At 43.1% G+C, this 21,356-nt stretch overlaps 1 protein-coding gene across 2 annotated transcripts in view; it reads right to left on the bottom strand.

The window, feature by feature from the left end:
* Nucleotides 1–21,356, bottom strand: part of CACHD1 (cache domain containing 1) — an 81,340-nt gene that overhangs the window by 31,446 nt on the left and 28,538 nt on the right. For both annotated transcript variants that reach the window (XM_015870815.2, XM_015870816.2), the window contains exons 3-4: nucleotides 14,245–14,393; nucleotides 4,477–4,583 (exon numbers count right to left, since the gene is read on the bottom strand). In XM_015870815.2, the coding sequence (XP_015726301.2) occupies nucleotides 4,477–4,583; nucleotides 14,245–14,393 (256 nt within the window). The remainder of the gene's footprint in view (nucleotides 1–4,476; nucleotides 4,584–14,244; nucleotides 14,394–21,356) is intronic.

Genomic DNA, 21,356 nt, shown 5'->3' with positions numbered 1-21,356 from the left:
CATCTCAAACCTCAGCCGTATCCCCCTACAACAAAATACCGGAGCAGCCTATGGTTTCAGTTCACATCCACAGCAGTTTAGCACTTTCTCAAGTTTCCCAGACTGTCTGCAGCCACGATGATCTCCCAACATTCAGCTCAGAGCAATTACCCTGTAAAAACCACTATCTTTGTTCCCCCCCTTCTGCTGCAGCTGTTTGTATTTCCACAGTGCCCACCAGTCCCAGTGACAGCCACAGCCACTTTGAGCAATCCCTGCTTTGAAGAAGTTGCTGCCTGATAAGATGAGGAAGAGAACCAAGGAAGGAACAGAAGAACATGGCATCCAATTCCCACACAGATGTCTGATCTCATTTCTCTCTGCCCTGAGCAGAGGTAACATCAGCCCTGTGATGCTTAAGAGCATGCACTGCTTTTCTCAAGAACTTCACAGAATGGCCTGGGTTGGAAAGGAACCCAAGGATTATGAAGCTCCAATCCTCCCACTGCAGTCCACAAACCTCCACATTTAATACCAGCCCAGGCTGCCAAGAGCCCCATCCAACTTGGTCCCAAACTCTTCCAGTCATTCTGGCAAGTATAATCACCTACCCATCTCCCTACTGTCATACAAATTACAAACTGTTCAGTGCTACTGACTACATGTAATAATTAGTTCACTTCTAAACTGAACATCAGCACTAAATCAAGGCCCAGCCTCAATATCACAGTGCTTGGAGGAAGGCAAAATCTAAGCCTAAATGCAAAGATCTCAGTGGTACCCTTAACTGGGGGCACAGCCTGGGGATACACGTGCCCAGCAGCACCAAAGTGCTGCAAAGCCACTGCCCCTCCACCACCATGAGGCACCAGCTGACCCCAAACTGCTGCAGCCAGAAGCAGTTGGGGAGTATTAGCATGAGAGCATTTGAATCGTTGTTCTCTCTAATTATAAATATCTAAGAAGGCAAAAAGGACTTTTAGAAAGAAAGTCCTGTGTGATAGTTTATAAAACTTCAAAGGGAATGCGATATGATAACACTTAGCACTTCTAGATACCACTTTACATCTTCAAAGGATAGTCAAATCATTAACTAATTAATCTTCAAAGAGAAGCACAAACAGTAAAAAAAAAAAAAAAAAAAAAAAAAAGAAAGAAAAAAAGGAAAGGAACTGCTGAACAGAACTAACTGCTCATTATAAAGGAGTTTCTTACAGTCCTCTTTCTTCACCATCACATCTATGGAGCTGTAGACCTCACGGCTCCCTCCATGCAAAAGAAAATGAATTTCCAGAGTAACACACACAGTGCAGTTCTTTCCAAGAGAAACCTCCATTAAAAATAACAATTCTGAAGATATTTCAGTGCTCCTCAGAAACAACAGCAGGCAGCAACCATGCTTATTTTACATTGATACCCTAATTCTCCAGACCCACTTGCCTGACCCAGCATTTTCTGATTCTAACTGTATTCTGGCTCACGTGCTCTCACCAGAAATAAAAGATCCAATTAAAATTCAGCTGATGGCGTGAGCCCGGCCTGAGGCCAGCTCACTCTTGGGGAGCTGTTTTGTCTCTGAAGGGCACAGAGGTAACAAACCCTTCATTTACAGGCTTTCTACCTTAAAAAGACTTGAGCAGATGGGAAGCATTTGGAGGGGGTGCTAACCCAAATACTTCCACCCAGCCTACCTATCATTTCCAAGTATAGCAACGCAAGGAGCACGACCACAGCACTCCACGTTTCGACTGACCAAGTGTCACAGGCAGGATGCGATAACAAGGCCTTTAACAGAGACCTGGTCCCATCCGCTCATCTTCCTGGGGAAGAGCATTCTGCTATAACACTGCCTGATTTGAAACAGGCTGAGAACATGAAATATTTACCGGCTCTCTGTTTATCCACAAAGATAAAGAATGAGGAACCTGATAACATAAAGCACTGGTGCTGGGCACAAGTGTGTAGTTTAATAAGTAAAGGGCTATTCATATGGTGAGGACAGATCTCTTAATTTAACTGGCTGAAGCCCGCGATTCCATCTAAAGAATAAAAACTCTCTCCCTATCTGTTTTGTAGTAATGGCTAAAAAGAATCCAAATGGAAAACTCGAGCCAACATAAAACAAGCTGTTTCCAAGACTAACAAGACCAAATGAAAAACAAAAACAAAAACCCCACCTAAGCTCAAGAAAAAAAGTGACAAAAGGAGGATATCTGAAGGGCTGCAAGAAATGCATCTATTTTTTTCTTCCTCCTCCCTTCCCCTACAGTTATATTTCCTATGGTACACAATTCCAATAGAGAAAAATTGCACCAAAAAAAATGAGTTCATTATTGAAAGTTTCCTGAGCTACACTTACCCATTTTAACAAATGGTTCTGCCTAGAAACCCAGCCTGCTCTCTGCACCAGGGGCTCTCCAAGGTTTGGGTCTTGTGGCTTGCCTGGAGCCTGTGGTGCAGATTCCATTCCCTTCCAACATCTACAAGTTCCCCACTCCAACCCCACTTTCTTGTGCTGTGCACGGAGCCAGCCAAGATTAACATTTAAAGCACAGAGATTGAGGCCAAGCACAGCTGAGTTTAAATTTATGTTTGACCGAGAGCTTTTTATAGGACAGATTATTTCGTAGGCAAAACTTAGGCAGGGAAAATGAGATACCCATGGGAATTGTTTTATATTGAGAATGAAATGATCAGCCCATTCAGGAAGACATGCTGGCAGATGGACTGGCCAGCTTACTTACAGAAACTGTGGGCAAACGAGAGCAGAGCACAGGAGCTCCTGATTTTGGAGCTGAGAGAGCAGAGGGCTTTCAGACCTTTTCCCCAGAAGGCTGACCAGTGTGGGGTCCCTCCCCAGTACATGTTTCATCAGCATGGCTCAATCTGGGGGAAGCTGAGGGCTGCCCAGCCAGACTAAAATCTGAATGAGCAAAGTGAGGCAGGAGAAAAAATACATGATCCAAACAACCAGAAGCATCAGCAGGTCTTAGGAGGCCTCTCAGTGCAGGAAAACACTTCAGCTAGAGTCTGGACTCAAACTGGAATACATATTCTCACTCGCACTGCATGGGGATACTGAAGAGGGAAGCAGGAAAAATCAGGGAGACCTTTTGTTGCTTGATCTTCATCCTCTTTCAAAGTGAGTTTTAGTTTAGAAATAACAAATACATTTCCATAGTGTCATTCAGAAACAGCTCCTGCACAAAGCGCCCTCTCCTATGTGCATCCTCTAAGGTAAATGGTACTACAGAACTGTGCTATGAGCCAGGAAGTTGTTTCAAAAGAGAGAGGTGACAAAAGCTAGTTACTTCTAAAAACATTAGGGGAGAGGACTGAGGGTAATCACTGCTTGCAAGTCACCCACAGCAAACCTCAGGTTTCACTACATCTGTACTCATCAGCTGCCAGTCCTCAAAGAAACCTCTTGCTACTCCATTTCAGTCTTCCCATTCCGTTTTTTCTCTCAAGGGCATTTTCTGGCATTAGAAAAGATCCCACCAAAGGCTGAGCTTGAGAGCTGCTAACTTGAAAGCAGCTAGTGTGCATAACTTTAGGATAGAAAGCACCAAAGAAATGATGGTGATGAGACGTATACCAGGAAATCAGCTTGTTTGCCCAGCAAAGATGTACTGTACGGTGCATGGGATGGAAAGGAACCTGTGGGGGCTGGTGTGATCTGGCTTTTTATTTTTGCTAAGTAAAAAACAACCAAACCCAACACAACACAACCAAATGACATCTACAATCCAAATCTACAGTGTTCTCTAATTTACAGCACTATACATCATAAAAAGTTGAGAAGCAAGATAAAGCACTTAGACAAAAGCTCTAGCAAGGAACCTGAAAGGCAGGTATTAATGCAAGGTGATCGTGTAAAAAATGAAGGAAAATAAAGAAAACTGTGACACGCTGGAGAAACAAAAGCTTAATTTTGCTCAGGGATAAATCACATGGATTTGGTTCTAAAGCACTCCCTGCTCTTGAAGTGTGTCAAGGCAATGAATGAGTTGACAGTGAAGACAGAAATGCTCTGACAAAGAAAGGAAACATTTCAGAATGTCCCTATATTTTGCAGTCTTTGAAAACGCAGCCTCACATTAGCTCAACAGGGCTAAGAAGATCAGAGAAACTTCTGTGCTTGGCCTCATCAGGAGCTGACACCACTGATGCCAAAGCAGACATGCCTAGGAAGGAAAGTACCTTGGAAGGAAGAAAGGAAGAACAAAGTGCATAAACCACAACAAAATTATCCATGGTAGGCTGGAATTGAATCTTCATGGCATTTTCATAAAGTACTTAAGGCTAAGGGCATTACTTTAGGTATCATCTTTCAATCATGAAATCTCAAATTAAGAGCACTGTGACAGTTTCAAGGAGAAATAAAAGCCTGTTGCTATGGCAATCAGTGCTAATTCCCCATGCCAAGGAAACGTTACAGTCCAGTGGAAAAAAAGCCTATAACAGAAGGAAAATACCCCAAACTCTACTACTTACCAGAATTTAAATCACGTCCCGGATTGAAGGCTCTGCTGTTGACAGTGGTGGACAGTCGGTCACAGCTAATTGTCCTGGAAACGTTGGTGTTAAAATTGCCATCGAATCTGAAACAACAACAGCAACCTATTAAACATACACAGCTTTTGCTATGGACATAAATATTATGAAGGTTCAATGAGAAATAATTATTAGTTTTGAAACTCCAACATTACACATATGTTAAGTGCCCATAAAAATTGTGAAACCCAAGACCAGAGGACTGAAAACTCATCACAGTTGGACTGTATTTGCTCTCTACCACAGTAGGTTGCATTTTTGGCTTGAGGAGTTACTTCACAGCTATGATCATGAGAGACTGAGCTCTTTCATCTAGATTAGTAGAGGTTTCAGCTTGGGATACATGCACAGCTTCTAGGCATGCCATCAGCACCTGTCTCTTCCAGTGGCTGAACCTTCACTAATATGAGTATTTCCTCATTCACCTTTTAAAATATTATACCAAATATCTTGGAAGAAAAGGATTTCTTCTTTGAGTCCTTTGGTTAAAAAATCTAGGAGTCAGAGCAACACTAAATGTATTTTTTGAGTAGTAACACTAAAGGGCTCTAAGTAACTACAAACATTTCTGAAGCTCTCAAAGACTTAAAAGTAGTTTACATAGACAAATTCTACTCATTAATATCTTTCTGAGATTGAGCATTTGATGCCATTTGACTTACAGTGATTATTCTGGGGTTTCAAAAACTATCTGCCTCCTCTAAAAGATTTTTCTACCATCAATCTACTTCTGAGCAATGACAAGAAACTGCAGGCAAGGCCTGCAGAAGATCATGTTCTGGATGAGGAGCCTTGCTGCAATGCTGGCTGTTAAGAAGCAAGTCCTGGGGAGAAACTGGACAGAGTCAGAGTTTGTTCAATGCTGTCAAGACTACAATACAAATGATAAAATATATCTACATCAAAAGGTCCCGAGCAACTTGATTAATACCAACAGCACCTCAATAACTTACATATGTGCATACAGCCCTCACCCAGAGCTATTCTAATGCTCTCACTTTAGCTCAAAGCACATACACACTGAAGACATGTTAAACATTCTTAATTTAGTTGCTGTCAACTGCACATAGATGTTTAACCAGCTATATTTTTTCATACACATGTACACATACATATATAAACATATCTACAAACACCCGTGTGCATACTATAACATAGCAGAAAGCCCGAAATACTGGGTGAAAGCTGACACAGAAAACAAACACCACTCTTAAGGCTGAAAATTGTAATTGAGAAATTGAAATTCAGAAAGCTGCATCAAGTATGGAGCCCAGTAAAACAGAGTGAGGTGGATCGCCTCATTCTGGCCTTGTAGGGCACTTGGTGCACTTCCTAGACACAAACAGATAATAAAACAACGTGCTTCTAAATCATCCCATTAAAACAACAATTAACAGAAACAAGAATGGAGGCCACAGACAGATGGAACTGGTTACTGCAAGGAAATGTCATGTTCTGACTGCAGGAAGCAAGTCTTTTAAAGCAGACTAAATCCCTCCTACTCCGGTATCTTTTCTTTCAGTCCTGTTGTTCAAAGCCCTTTCCTCCTAAAGGAATGAAGCAGCTGCTCCAGGACAGCCAAACAGTGGACCTGCTGTCAGCCCATCTCTTGGTTGTGGGATACTCACATGTGGGACACAGAAGAACTGTGTATGACTTAGAGGAGATCTGTGAAGACCGAGGAAAAGCATTTGTTGGTAGGCTTAAGATCACCACTCCTGTATATAAGTGAATCCACTTGCAAAAATGTTGATATCACAGAACCAAACAAGCACTACTGAAGCAGGCAGAGGAGTTCACGGAGATCGCAGGTTGGCATCCTGCACACCACACATGCCAGCACAACCACACCGAAGGCTGGGCTGCTTAAAGCAGAGGCTGAGCTTCCAAGCATAGTGCAGCACAGCCTGCCCCACGTTCAGAAGTGTGCTCTTCAAGTGGAGGAGTCATTTCCTGAGAGCTTAGGAGTGCACTCCTGAATGATTTCCTGATTCACAAATAACCAGTCCTTTATGCAAACACACAACAAAACCACAGACACTTCCTCAGCCTTTGCATCAGGTTAAATGCGATGCTGCAGAGCCACAAGAAGCCTGGTTTTATTACATGGCTCGAGCTCAAGAGAGCAGAGGCTCTTTTCAAAGAAAACCTAATCAAATTTAAAATTTGAATATGCAAAAAAAATTAATCGTTATCGATTACTATTTGTTGCCTTTTTAGTGTCTCCATTGTAGCACTGAAGCAACAATGAAAACAGTGTCTCCTTAAGCTGCCATGCTGGTAAGTCATTTTCATTAATATTCATTAGCACTGTACACGTTTTAATGTAATGACATTAGTCATAAAAGTGATGAATGAGTGAGTGCACAAAGTTACTGAGGGACCAACGCTTCATGACCCCCTCTGGAACTTAAAAGACTTAAAAGAAAGGGAAAGTGTGATGGATGCAATAAAGTGCCTTCCATATAGGCAACCCTATAATATTACTTAGACCAGTGACTGTTTAAACAGAGCTCTAATATACAAAATACTGAAAAGATACATTTTTTGGCATTGAAAATCACCATGTAGATACAAATATGCACAAAGAGAACATTTTTGCTATTTTCTCTCTGTATTTCAGCACAGAAAGCACAGAGGGAGTCCCGGAGCAGTGGGACACACATGGGTTCTCTCTCTCCTCTCTGCAATATTTCCCACACCTCAGTCCTTCAATCAATGCACACAAACACAATCTGCTCCTACCCAACAAGCAGAAATGGTGCTCATTCTTCTGTCGGATAACGAATCTTAGGACTGAGATTAATTAGCAAAGGATGGGCTTCACATGGTACATGTTTATCTTTGAGCAAAACGAGCCAGACACTGCAAATTACACATCTCAGTGCTAGAGAAATATTTCCAAGGGACACCCCTGGACAAACTCTCGGGGAAAGATAATGACTTTCCAGGATGTAAGCTAATTGCCCCAGTGCTCCCATCAAAACCTATTAGCGACAGCAGCAGGATACCTCATTAGCAACTAACGTTATTCACGTCTCAATAAATGTCGAGTTTTATTTCAAAATCACCTGGAATTTTCCTCTGCTCTTACATTACATCCTAAATCACCTCTCACACTCTCTCAGAACAGCACTTGCGTCGTGCTATGCAGCTCTCACACCACTAGCTGTGAGTTACCCATGGGGAGGTTGCATCTCTCTGGGTTTAAAATGTTGACTGTTCTGCTCCATTGCTTCCTTACTCTCTCAAAGCTGCCGAGCTGCATTTCACATCACTCCCTCATGGCAGACCTTAGCACAGGGTTTTGAGCAGATGACCATTAGGTCCATTTCTGGCCCACTTCTGGGAAGGCAAAAAACAGAAGAACTGACCCCAGTAGCGTTCTCAAGCCACAGCCATCTCTTGCTGCCCTGCCTCAGCTTGTTTGCATTGCTCCTCTTGCTCAAGCATGCCAAAGCACTTCAATGCAGGAACTGACACAGGCAAGTCCCTCTGCTTTTGTTGGTGAGTATTCTGTCGCCCATCAGGACAAGGAAGGGACAGATGCCTAAATGATCAGTACCAGAGCTGGGAAAAGAGCAGAGAAGTCCTCCAGCCAAGGCCAGCCCTCCTTTCTCCTACTACAGCACACACACAGCAGAAGGAGAATAAAGTTAAGAGGAAAGTGGTATAAATAAAACATGCAGAAGAGGAATTTTTTATAAGGCCATGAATTAAACACCAGCCCTCAGACGGAGCTGTCATCCCCCGCTCTGAGCTGAGCAGGTATCTGCTTTACCAGCTGCAGTCGGGTGCAGCTCACCTTGTTTTGCATCCTGCTGGACACAGCCAGATCTGCTGCACACAGACCCAGAGCAGAGCAGCTCCTGGCACAGCTGAAGGTGCTTGGGAAGCCCAGAACAGAACCTGGAGAGGCAGCACTGAGGCTGGCTGAGGCTTCAACATTCACATTCATTTTAATCACAGCAGAGAATTTCCCACATGCTTCTTATGACTGCTCTCAGCTGTTCCAGTTACGTACTGTTGAACAGTTTGGTGATCATCAATATTAAAGCAACAATTAAAACCAAAGCCTCAGCACTGCAATGGGTGTTTGCAGCGACCACTGCTTTCCCTGGCTGCACCTTTCCTGCTGTTTACATACAAGATCCATGCAATGTATGTGCACACAGGGCACATTTTCCAGAGTCGTGCACACCTTCACGTCATTTCTTTTGGAAGAAGTTATTCCAGATTTGTATTTCAGGGTTTACAGGCAAGCATTGCTCTCCGTATGAGGAAGGCTGAATTTTTAACAGCGTTTCTCACTTCTGCCAGCAGAAAAGACAACAGATTGAGCAAAGTGAGCAACGGAACCCTCTGACCGATGCCGCTTTTGGAATGTGGCTCCAAAGCTCACAGTGCCACAGCCAACCCTCATGGACATCCTCCAAAATCCTCACCGGGAAAATAAATAAATAAAAGAACCCACAACGCTATGTTTAGATGTAATTAGATTTCGTACTTACTCAAACAAGAGGATAAAAACCCCAAAACATTGGCTGAAATTCAGTTTCAAGACCATTCCCGTTTCCCCCCACCCTTCTCTCCCTAAAAATCCCTTCCTTCTGGATTCACTTTAATGAACAACCGATCGAAACTGCATCCCGAGGGAGCAAACAGAGCAGCGACTCCCACTTTGATCTCTTCCCCATGGAGAAACGCACTCCCTGCCTGGCTTGCAAGATGTTCACTTGATTGACGTTTGCTCTGATGTGCAAACTGCTTTGAACTTCAGACATTTAATTCCCATCAGGCTGCACTCATTTTTATTCTCCTTCAACAGGATTTACAAGCAGGAGATCAGCAAATGCAGAAGATAAAATAAATTTGCAGGAGCTTTGAATCTCACATCAAAACAGCATTCAAGTGAGCTCCAATTGGATTTTGTTTGGCCTGAATTTGCAGTGTAAATCAGCCTCTTTTGTACAGTTTCAGTTTGGGGACAAATAAGGGAGCAGTGCACAGAAATGATGTCTGAGCAGTGACCGAGGGGCTCTCATTGTTCTGAACCTCAGTATGTTCTGTCCTGTTCCATCCATACCAATTTCAGGACAATTTTAGTACGCAAATGGAATGATGGAAGTTCAATGAAAATCTGGCGTTCTGTTTTAGATTCTCAGCTAAGCACATCTTCCAGATAGTAGGAGAAAATCCTCACTCATGTTCTTTGTGCTAAAATCCTCAGATACAGTAGGAACCACAAACTCAAATAGGACGCTGGGACAACAGCTCTTGCGTGATCAGTTTCATTAACATGTTGATGACTCTGCTCACCAGTTTCTTAGGGCAAGGCACAGAAGTTGCTCTAATTAGAATCATAGAATTACCCAGGTTGGAAAAGACCTTGAAGATCATCAAGTCCAACAGCAGCCTAACCATAATACCCTAACTCTAACAACCCACTGCTAAATCATATCATAAATCAATTACTTCAAGTCCTGCTTGGAAAAATCCAAGTATATTTGTATGTAAAGCATATATTTAGTCATTTCCTAAGCCATTTCCTGCTGCAGTTCCTGAACAAAACAAGGTGCCACAATTGGCCCCATGCATGTGCCTGCATTTTCTAGAAACCCACTCATTGCTGCAGACACTCCATAAGAAAAGGAAATGCATCTTAAATTCCCTTCAGCATGGCCCACCCTCTTCTGCTTTGGAAGTGCAGCTCTTAAGATATTGCAGCAACTGAATGGATCCCTGTTATCTCTCACTTGGCTGCTCAGAGAGGAAAGATAAACACTGAAGGAGCTGCGATAAAACTGAACTGCATTAGCAAATATTTAACCATCTGTTTAAAAAGGAAAATCCAGACCACTTCTGAAGGCGGCACCGTAGTCTGGGAGTAAATGATTTTCAAACATAGGTTTGTAAATTCACTTACTCAAACAGCTCTGCTATGGGTGCGTAACACAGCCCTGCCAACAAATGTTTCTCCATTCCATCTCCTTTCGTAAATTCAGATAAAACGCATTCCTTGGGCACTTATCAGTATTGTGAAGTGAGGAACAAAACCAGATTTCCAGCTGCCTCCAAACACATACGTTAGCAGTAAAGCATTATCTGCATAGATATGTGCATCCCCAGGAGACCCGCGACCATCTTCCACAGATGCCAGCAGTGGAACCCACCTCTGGTCTCAGGGGACAAGGAGATGGGGAGACATCCTCAGCACACACCAGGACAGCACAGGGAGACAGAGCGGGGCAGAGGAGGAGAAGAGGAGGCCTGACTTAGGAATATTTATTGTCCCTTCAAAATTGCCCTCTCTGTCTCTGTGGTGGAAAAGCTGCAGAGGCAGCTGCATGTTCCCTAACAAATGCAAGTGAATAAGAAGCTATCGGTTCTTTTATTTTAGGGGGCAGCCACCTCTCTGCAGTTACACAGGGCCTTGATGTGCTGAGAATGCCGGCTCCATAAAGCCTGTACTCACAAACAGTGCCTGCAAGGGGCCAGTTGGGTGACTCTGCCTCTACCCTGCCTGGTGAAGCCAGGCCGTCACAACCCCACCTCTGAAAGCTCTCCACATGAGGCAGCCAGCAGTCAGCTCCTCCCTAAAAGGCTGTTATGCACACCTGGCAGGTGACGACCACTCCAGCAGGACACACACCACCATATTAACTTATTTTTGTGTGTGGCCCATATGTGAGAGCAGGTATGGAATATCTGCTTCTGTGCTTGTTGAAGCGATGCTGTCTGGTTGCTCTTCTCACCTACTGCCTCTCCTTCCATTGTCACTATGTTTATTTTCATCTCCAAATCTTAAGTAGAACTGAAAATGCAAACAGCAATACCTGAAGCAAGGAACAGCAAAAGCTAAAGATCCACCTCCGCTTTGCAATACTTGCATATATACTTAACTGTATGATTCATTTCCATTTACGTGAGCTCACACCGAAATGCTTTGGTAAACCAGATGAGCGTAAGCATATGATTAAATGTTTGCTGAATTAAGACCTATGGAAGCATCACTTACAGAACAGCTCAACAGCCACCAGCTGCACTGTCACATCAAGTAGATCCGCCATATTTAGTTTATTAATTCTCACTATTTTCCAAAGCAAGTCAGTGCCACTGCACAAACCCACCTTGGTGGAGAGAACAAGTGCATGACTGATGATACAGACACCAGTCTGGATGCTGTATGTTGGTTACAGCATGGCAACCAAAAGCAGTTGGTTGCCATACTGTACATGAAAACAGTCAGCCTGCTCACTCTGATTTAGAGCAGCACGTGTCTCACCATGGGCTGAATCACAGCTGCATGGAAACTTACCCACTGGGGCTCTTCATCACAGAAGCCAACATCACATAATGGCAATAAAATAAATGTTTTCCTTATCATATCTCACTGCTCCACTGAACAAGCACTTTAAGCGCCAAGTTCGTTTTATGTTCCAGCTTGCGCTTTGTTGGTTCTGTTTCATATCATTTATTTACAGTCACAGAGTGTGGTATCCTCTATCCTCACAGTTTATCTCAAGCAACACAGCAAGCTGTCTTGTAAGCCAGAGCTCCGATTTTCAAGACGAATACAAGCACACACAAGGCCACAAGGATAATTTTGTTAATGCTAACAACAAATAAGATGATTTTGAGTTCTTTTTCTGGTGGCTTGGTATCTTCATTTACTTTAGTTCTCTAGGGAATATTTCATTATCTCCACTTCAGACAGACTAACAAAATTGCACAGCAATAGAACTTTCAAACAAACAAAGATATTTGGAGAAGAAAAATTTAGAGAAAACCACTTTAAATTACAGCACTCTAATAACCTTGGGCACAGCTTTCCAACAGAACAATTAGCAGATACGCCTTATTTTAATGGGTAGTAACATGCAACCAAATAACACGAAGGACATCTTAGGGGTTTTTCCACTCCTCTCAAAGCGTTCAGGTTATTCCAGATGGACAGAAACAATGTACAAGAGTTTTTAGTGAGATCACATCCTCTCATGAAACACCATCTTGCATTTTGGTATCCCAGTGACTGAATTGGAATGGAAGCCTTTCAACCACCCACACGGGCATACACCACTTCAGCAGGTTTGCTTTAATCAAGCCAAGTAACTAAATATTGAAAATAGTGGTATAGGGCCTAAATGAGGAGCCCGGCAAATAGAAAACCCATGTCTATACTTGGCCAGCTGTGGCCTCCTGTTCATTTTTTGAATTGCTTTAGTCAATGGATTCTCATGCCAGTCCACCATAAGAAACTTCTGAAGATAAATCATTTTGAGGGACAACGTTAAAAGAAATTCATGAAAGTTTCCAGGTTAAGAGCACAGCTCATTTTTTATTAAAAATTAAGCAATCCTGACAAGAGGATTGGAAATTTCCTCATTCCTCCTTTTCCTCACCCCTTGCTTTCAAGTGTTACTGCTGATAGCACAGAGACACCAGGCAGCTGAAAGGTGTTCATCCTCAATTCATCCCTGACCTGTCTGCCAGGAGCCTGGCCATTTAGCACCAGAGGCACTAGCATTCTGTGTGGCCACTCTGTCCAGTATGAACTGCACTGAGACCACTAGACCTAACCCACGGCCACAACCAAACAGAGAGGTACTGGTTTCTTTGGAGCCACCTTAGGCTTAGCTCTATTCAGATTTCTTCCTTTTGAGCCAATCAAAATAAACAAAAGCTGAAGAAGCCTTTCTCTTCAGGCACAGGTTCACACAGTACATTTGAATGCAGTGAGCATCTTAAAACTGTGCACAAACAAAGGTTAATGCCACGCTTCAGCAAAGATGAAAGAATGCTGACTCTAAAAGCCAAGCTATCTTATAAAGCCAAATTACAGATGTTTTTAATATTTATTACCCAAATTACCTTCCTCTCTAAAATGTTTTTACATCAGAGTGAGAATAAACAATGAAAATTTATTCTGTAATCAAAGCTCGCTGTGTATAACAAATGATGACAGTGTTACTCTTGTTCGTTTCAAGCACATATGGAAGTGAAGCATTTAAAATGTTGATTGTTTAAAAGAAATAATTACACCATTATTGGAAGAATCAGACCTTCTGTCACACCTTCCTACAATTAGGAAACGCAAAGGAGTTCCTGTAAACATGGAACATAATATAAGATGATTAAAGACAACCAACTGCCTGGATTTTCAAAACTCTTGCATTTATAAGCAAAACAAATTGAAAATGAACCAAGTTGGTTTCCCAGCAATGTACTCAGTTTCTGTACATCTCTGTGTATCAAACAGCAGCAAATCAACTCGACTAAGCTGTAATGCAATACCTCTAGCATGTGATGGGCTGACCAACTCATGATCTTGGCTTCTGAACTTCAAAGGAAAAGTCTCATGACCAGCTTCAGAAGAGCTACCCAGGCTAAGCCTTGTCTCAGTACAAAACAGGTACCCTGCACACGGACTCATTCTGTATAAAAGTCTATTTTATTCTGTTAAAATCTGAACAACCCTTTTTTTGTTGTTGTTGTTTAAGCAGAGTCCCAGACCTTGTTAATAGCTCCTCATTGAAACGCACACACAGGGGACAGCGTAAGGAGCATGTCTGGAGTACTGCCTTCCTGTTTTCCTCAGCTATCAAGAATGGAAGAGAAATACACACTGTTTTTGCAAAATAAATACCTTTCTCTTTTTTCTTCGCAGGTTAAATGTCAACATCAGTAACTTCAGAATGTAATACTTACTCCATCATAGATGGTGGAATAGTGCAGCAGTCCTGGATTGCAGTCAGTGGCGATGTGAGGTGAGCAGTGTACGATGCTTCCACTACTTGCTTGTTACGATTCACAACATCCAAGTAACGGTTAAACTTCTCACGGATTTTTTTTGCCAACTGAAAAAATAAAAGAAGGAGTAAAATGAACATTCACTCAGTTTCTTTATAATACTATGTTCCTTAATAACAAACTTGAATGGAAAGTAAAAACCACATATGTTAAAAGCTAATAGTTGTCTGCCTTGTCATTGTTCTCCCTGTTTTGTTGGCTCGAGGCATTGACAAGTCATGTAATTTGTAGTATTGGCCACAGAAAACAGTACACACAACAAAATACATTTACCATCTAGCAGTGGGTACTTAAACACTGCGCTCTGCATGCGCAAAGAGTGAAATTTCCTTCTGCTCTTTAAGGAGTAGAGCCTTGATCTGGCTCTACCCATCCCACTGTGCTCACTGCTGGAGCTCTCCAGCATGATGCTCTTTGAGGCCTGATGAAGATGGGATGGCCCAAAGACAACCTAAAGACCACAAATGGGAGCCTAAAACAGCCCCAATAGTAACCTTGCAGGAAACTTCACCCCAGAAGTTATCCTTCTATGAAAATGTAGTTAAATATTGCAGTGTTTCAGGAGCAAACAACAAATGGCAACGTCAGTGCACCAAATGTATTTAGGAGAACAAGCTCAGGATCCAGACATCCCCAAAGAAAGCCATGAACATTGGCTTTCCATTTTCCATTCCAACATTGTTGGAACCCAACAGTCTCCTCGGACAGGAGGATCTGTGCAGGTGTATGTCACAATTCCTTTCACATAGTTCTCTACATTGCAGTTTGGGCAAACAAACCCTCCCAGTTCTTGCATCTGTCCTTGCAGCTCCTGCTGCTTTCCATGGCTGGAGCTGAGCACCTCAAAGGTGATTTTCTATACTGAGTTAGCAGCTCACCATAAGCTGTGGCTCTTTAACTTCAGACAATAAATAAACAAATAAATAAATAATCTGTATTAATATTATTTAATAAAATATAAGAGAATAGGGAAAAAAGCCAACATCTCACACAGTCTTTCTGGCTGTCACATTCCCTTCTGACTGATGTAGCCTTGTGCAAACCAGGACAAGGTTGTATTTTTCTCCTTTCAGAAAACAAACCAATCGACCTGACATCTCACTTCAACAGCTCTTGGATCTTCAAAAATTAGCCATAATTTGCAATAAATAAATAAGGAATGACAAAAAATGAATTCTAACCTTATCATAGGACAGCTTGGGCTGGAATGGATCTCAAGGATCATGAAGCTCCAACCCTTCTGCTGCCAGCAGGTCCACCAACTTTCATATCTAATACCAGACCAGGTTGCCCAGGGCCCCATCCAGCCTGGCCTTGGACACCTCCAGGGACGGGGCACTCTGTCTTTAGAAATAGCTAATCCCTAACTTTAGAAATAACTGATTTGAGTACTTCTCTTTAATAGCAGGGCTGTGGAAGCTGCTCTGCTGTCAGGTAAGGCCTTGCTGGTCTTCACAGCACACTTGCCTAATGACTTAGCAGGGGGAAATTGGAAGGGAAATATCTGCGGCTGCTATTTGAGCAGACGTGAGAGTAAACATGGTCACCAGGGAGCACTGGGTTTTGCAAGGAATGTTTACTAGGGCTATTGCTCCTTGTCTTTCATTCAAAGTGAGGGCTAAGTGAACTACATCAGGCATACACACAGTTCACCCTGGTGCACCCAGTGCACTTCTCATACCAACATACCTCTTGTGCATTCACCAGCCATAGCATACTGCAATGCTGAATACTTGGAAATATTTCATTTTCTCCATTTCTTTAAAACACTTTCTTGGTTTCTCTATTTGTAACCACCAAATGAGAAAGAGTGTGATGAAAAAGCGACCACAGGAACTTCCTCAGCAGAACAAAACCACCACGGAGCACCAGAACACGAGGGCTCTCGCTTGGAATTGCTGCTTTTCCCTGATAAGTAAATGCTGCACAAAGTGAGATTCAGGTACTGATGAGTTTTCACATCCAGGTGGAACAAAGAGAGCACCCACACCTTAAGTTCAGTTTGCAGATAGGAGCAAATCTGCTGGCAGAGGAGCCATTAAAGAGCTTAGTGCCTGAGCTGCACCTCCCAGCTAAAACCTTTCAGCAGCTCAGAGTCAGTGTGTCATGTTTATTAAATGGGCTCCACCACTTCAGCCACACACATTTCATCAGTGAGGGAACCCAGCCTGCCCACACCACGCACGGGCGAGGATGGCAGGATTGAGCTGGGCTCATCTGAGTGCCCTGAAAAATGCCACACTCCAAGAGTGAAAAAACAACCTCCCAGCAACCAGAGCACATTAAGATCAGCTGACTCAAAACCAGCCAACAATGGCAACGTGATCCAAAAGGAATCCTTTCATTGAGGATTGATCACAAAGCATGAACTGTATTAAGACTCAAAGGACAACACATCAACCAGCCGAACAGTTAGTTAAGAACCCAAAACCTGGCTTCAATTCTTCAAATTGAGATATATGATGTGGGTGAAGACAAACAAAACTAACTTCATTTTTCTCCCATGGTTGAGCTCCACTGGAGCACACGCTGTCCTAAAGGCAGGACAGGGAGCAGTCATTCCAGTTCTTGGTGATTGAAGTGGCAGCAAAAAACAACACACTTCCCAGCTCCTCATCTCCGCCTCCTGTGCATTCCCACATCAGCAGCTCAGGAGCATTACTCAGTTTGCAAAGGGATGCACTGCACTGCTGGAGCCTGTCAGAATAAAAGCTGCAGCCTTCAATCACCTTCTTAGTCTAGATAACAATAATACAATCTTCCATCCAAAAAATCACTCGCTGTTTTTTCCAGCACACATTCTGTCTCTTCTAAGCTGCCCAGAGCTGAACTGCATACTGATGGATGTGCAACCTGCACCCCGTTTATGGCGAAAACTCAAAGACACAGAAACAAAACACAGAATAAATTACAGAACAGAGCATATAAACATGACTTCATCCCAACAGAGGCATGTAGGATATTTTTGGAAGGTAAAATGGAAATCAAGCACATTGAAGGTGACAGAGGCTCACATCCCAGAGGTACCCATAGGTGGGTATCTCTTCCTCCCACAGAAATGCTCCAATTCACCCATTCTAATGCAGACTAAAATAGACTTGGATATCTTGAGACTGACATCAAATGCTATTACCATCAAGTGAATTCTCATAGCGTTCTTCATTTTAAAAACAAAGGGGAAAAAAAAAAATCCAGGTTGCTCAGTGCTCATTGTCTGTTTCTTTTTCAGATTTCAATGTTTTCTCTCTAATTTCAAGGCAGAGAATAACAGGAACCCAGGGCTCACCCCAAACAATGCAGCCATTAGCTCTGTTTTCCCTTCTTTTTGGCAGCTGGCGGGCAGCCAGCACATTTCAGTTTGCAGACAGGTTGGACGGTAACACCTGTTCCTATTACAGCAGCACCCATGGGTAAAGCACTTCAGTTGTCACCATCTCCACTGACAACCTTTCATCACAACATCAGTGAGTTTCCCTAATTTTCCCAGAGCCGTTTGGCTCATTTGCATCGCTCCCTCAGGCTTTGTTAGAGCTCTGCTCCCCTCAAAGCTCTGCTGCTGTGAAGTGTCCCTTTTTCAGAGAGCACCGAGGAAAGCGGAGCTCCAAGGTTAGGTTTTATTTCTGGCTGCAGCTTAAAAGCAATGACATTTTTTATAGTACCAGGACTGTATATAAAATATGTATCAAGCAGGCTGGCAGGCATGGATGCCGGAGCAGACCTGCAGCTGCTTACACACTGAACAATTCAGTTGGTATTTTTATTTTAAGCTCCTTTTGTGAACCAGCAGAAAGTGGGGACAAAACACATCCCTCGTGCTCTCCTCTGCTGTATCACAGATTCATGGTGCTGCAGATCCACAGACGTCGATTCTGGTGGGTTTTTAACACAGGTACATCCAACCTGCTCAGCTCTCAAAGAAGCCACTGCTTCTGCACAAACTCAGAGCAGGGTCTTGTTATCTTCAGAAGGGGACTTAGAGTCACATACCTTTGTATCAACAGATTCAAACCATTCCTCCTGCTCTCAGTGATGATGGAAATACGGTCTTGATCATTCCAATGGGATGCAGAACTGCTTTCCAGTGTATTTCTTCAAGGCGAGCAGCACTCATCTAAAGTGAGGGCCCACTAAGATGATCAGAGGGCTGGAGCACCTCTCCTATGAGGAAAGCTTGAGGGAACTGAGTTTGTTTAGCTCTTGGAGAACAGAAAGCTCCAGAGGGACCTCACTGTAGCCTTCCACTACTTGAAGAGAGGAATGGCTGTTTATGAGGGTGGGCAGTGATAGGACAAGTGGGAATGGTTGAAAAGGACCCCAATGCTCATCCAGCTCCAACCCCCTGCTGTGTGCAGGGTCACCAACCAGCAGCCCAGGCTGCCCAGAGCCACATCCAGCCTGGCCTTGAATGCCTGCAGGGATGGGGCATCCACAGCCTCCTTGGGCAACCTGTTCAGTGCGTCACCACCCTCGGGGTGAAAACATCCTTGAGAACCAGTCCTACCCATGTGAAAAAGCCTCAGCAGCTGCATCCCACTTGTGCACAATTTCTGATTATTGCAAACACCCTTCCCAGAATTTGCTCAAGTATGACAGCAAAATCAATATCTGAAATATTTTTGTCCCTTAGGATACCAGACCAATGCAAGCCAATGGTGGATCCCCAACTTCTGATTAAAAGTTTCATTTCCTATCTAAGTTTTTTAATGATTTTATTTGGCTTTTATGGCTCTAAGATATAAGCTTCACTTCTGATTTATGAACGGACTCCGCTGTTCTAAGAAGAATGCTTCGTGTTTCTCCTGAATAGACTTTTGTGGCAGATATAATCCACCCCACCCAACCTCAAGCCATTGATGATTTCAGCTCTCAGAGATACATCTGTTAAGCTTTAATAGATAAATGATTCATGAAAACAAACAAACAAACAAACAAAAATTCTGGTAAACCTATTTCTATTAGAAACAAACGTATAGATGTGAATATTTGTGTCCTAAAACTCTGTTCCCGAACCTCCTAATTGACTGCCTGTAATTACTGACTAGCTCCTAACAGCTCCACACAGCATCAGTTCTCCAGATATTTTTATAGCTGATAGTTATGCTCTGGAGGAGCTGGCAGGAAAGGAAATGACAGTTTTCTAGCTCTAAGCATAAGAGTTGTATGGAGAGTAGACTCCATTAAACAAGGTAAAAGCTAATGACTAGGGACACATCTCACTGCTTACACATTTATTAAAATCCTTCCCTTTTGTCCCCCATCCTTCCCAGCCTTCAAATCCAAGTGCCTATGCTCAAGAAGATTCCAGCAAGGTGATTTTCAACTGATATATCTGTATTTACAGCTGGCTACCTCAACTGAAGCAATTACCAGGGATAAGTTTTACAGAAGCAGAGACATGACCTCAAATTTATCTCTGCAGGGATGTTGCTGGGGAGCTGCACAGCCCCTCGGTGCAGGCCTAGGGACAGGGCTGCCACAATTTGAGCTGTGCTGTGCCATTAGGAGCAGAGAGAACAAGGAAATACAGCCAGCACCAGGAGAAAGCCTCAAAATGCAACAAACTTTGAACACACAGCATTTCCTAAGTTGGTTTTAAATCTAGAGGTATTTTAGCCTCACTTACCAACCCAGTGCAAAGGGATATCGATAATCCAGCTTTACATTGGGATAACTACAAGACAGATGGCTGCATCGCCATCCCTTGGATTCCAGCTCCAAGCTCTCCATACCACAAGGCCCAGATGTCTCACATGAGGCTGAACACACATTGACTTCCCTGAAAATGGCTCATCTTTGTCTAAAACTAACCACTTCCCACCTTTTATAGTCAGTGGGACTATAGTTCACACCACTAAGATTTGCTTATTCTATCAGCTCCCCAATATCAAAATAACCTACACGAAAGGTATTCCAGCTCTTTTTGGCTATTATCATCCAAATTTTATTAACCTATTCAAAGTGAAAAACACTCTGTCACCAACGACAGCACTCCTAAGGTGTAAGAAGCTGAACATCCAAAGGTAAACCACTCCTTGTGTGGCATGAAGGGAACCAAGCGTATTAAACTGCCCAGCCCAAAAGGCCAACAGCTGCAGTTGTTCACTTTTCCCAACAAGCCAAAGGTCATAATTCAAACAGTTTGGTATATAAAAAGACAATCCACACAACAACGCAGTGGTCTGCCAGAAAAAAAGAAATCCCAGTTGACATAAAGCCATAATTAACTGCCTTTGGATATCAGTTGCTAAGAAAACGTTAATGAATGAATGACAAAAGCAGGAATGAGCAACGGGGGATTTAAATTTGCTTACATTTGTTTGCATTTGCTCAAGATGATCCCATTCGATGTACAACTTACTCATAAACCTCCAGCTACATTGCTTGTGATTCATTAGGGCTAGAAGACCTGGTTATTAATGAAACAGAAATGCTCAATTATTTTGCTATCCACTTCACTGTTGAGCTTTTAACTGCAATAATTACACTTCACTGGGGCCTCGTTTTTCTCCTCTGACAGCTCAGAATTCATCACACTACGTTCAGTGTTTGGACACTGGATGTTATTTCCATCTCCTTAAAGCGAATGAGTACATCTGTGACCAGGAAACAAGCGGTATCTTTCTCTAAGCAGAGAATCTATAGTCAAGACTTCAAAGAAGTTTTAATTCGGTTTCTTGGTTTCCCAAAAAACGCTTTTGGCTCTAAAGAGCCATCTGATACATATAATCTAGCCCACATGGCCCTTTTGTGGCGTGCAGACCACCCAGAAATACTTGTGAAAACCCTATTGCTGAATCAAAGCCAGCGAGCCCTTCTGTGCCGATGTCGGGATGCTTTCAGGCACATTTCTATGGCTGTGCGATGGTTCTTGCTCTGCAGGAGCACACACGCCTGTGCAGGGAACCTCACTGCAGTGCCTGGGCTCTGACACCCACTCAGCACAGCTCCTCTCTGCTGCCTGAATCCTCCCTGCTTGCACGCACCCAACCTGTTCTCTACGTGCAGCAGCT

The sequence above is a fragment of the Coturnix japonica genome, chromosome 8 (assembly GCF_001577835.2).
Source record: "Coturnix japonica isolate 7356 chromosome 8, Coturnix japonica 2.1, whole genome shotgun sequence".
Taxonomy (NCBI): Eukaryota; Metazoa; Chordata; class Aves; order Galliformes; family Phasianidae; genus Coturnix; species Coturnix japonica.
Note: the sequence above shows the minus strand (reverse complement) of the source record. Positions and strands in the feature narration are given on the sequence as shown.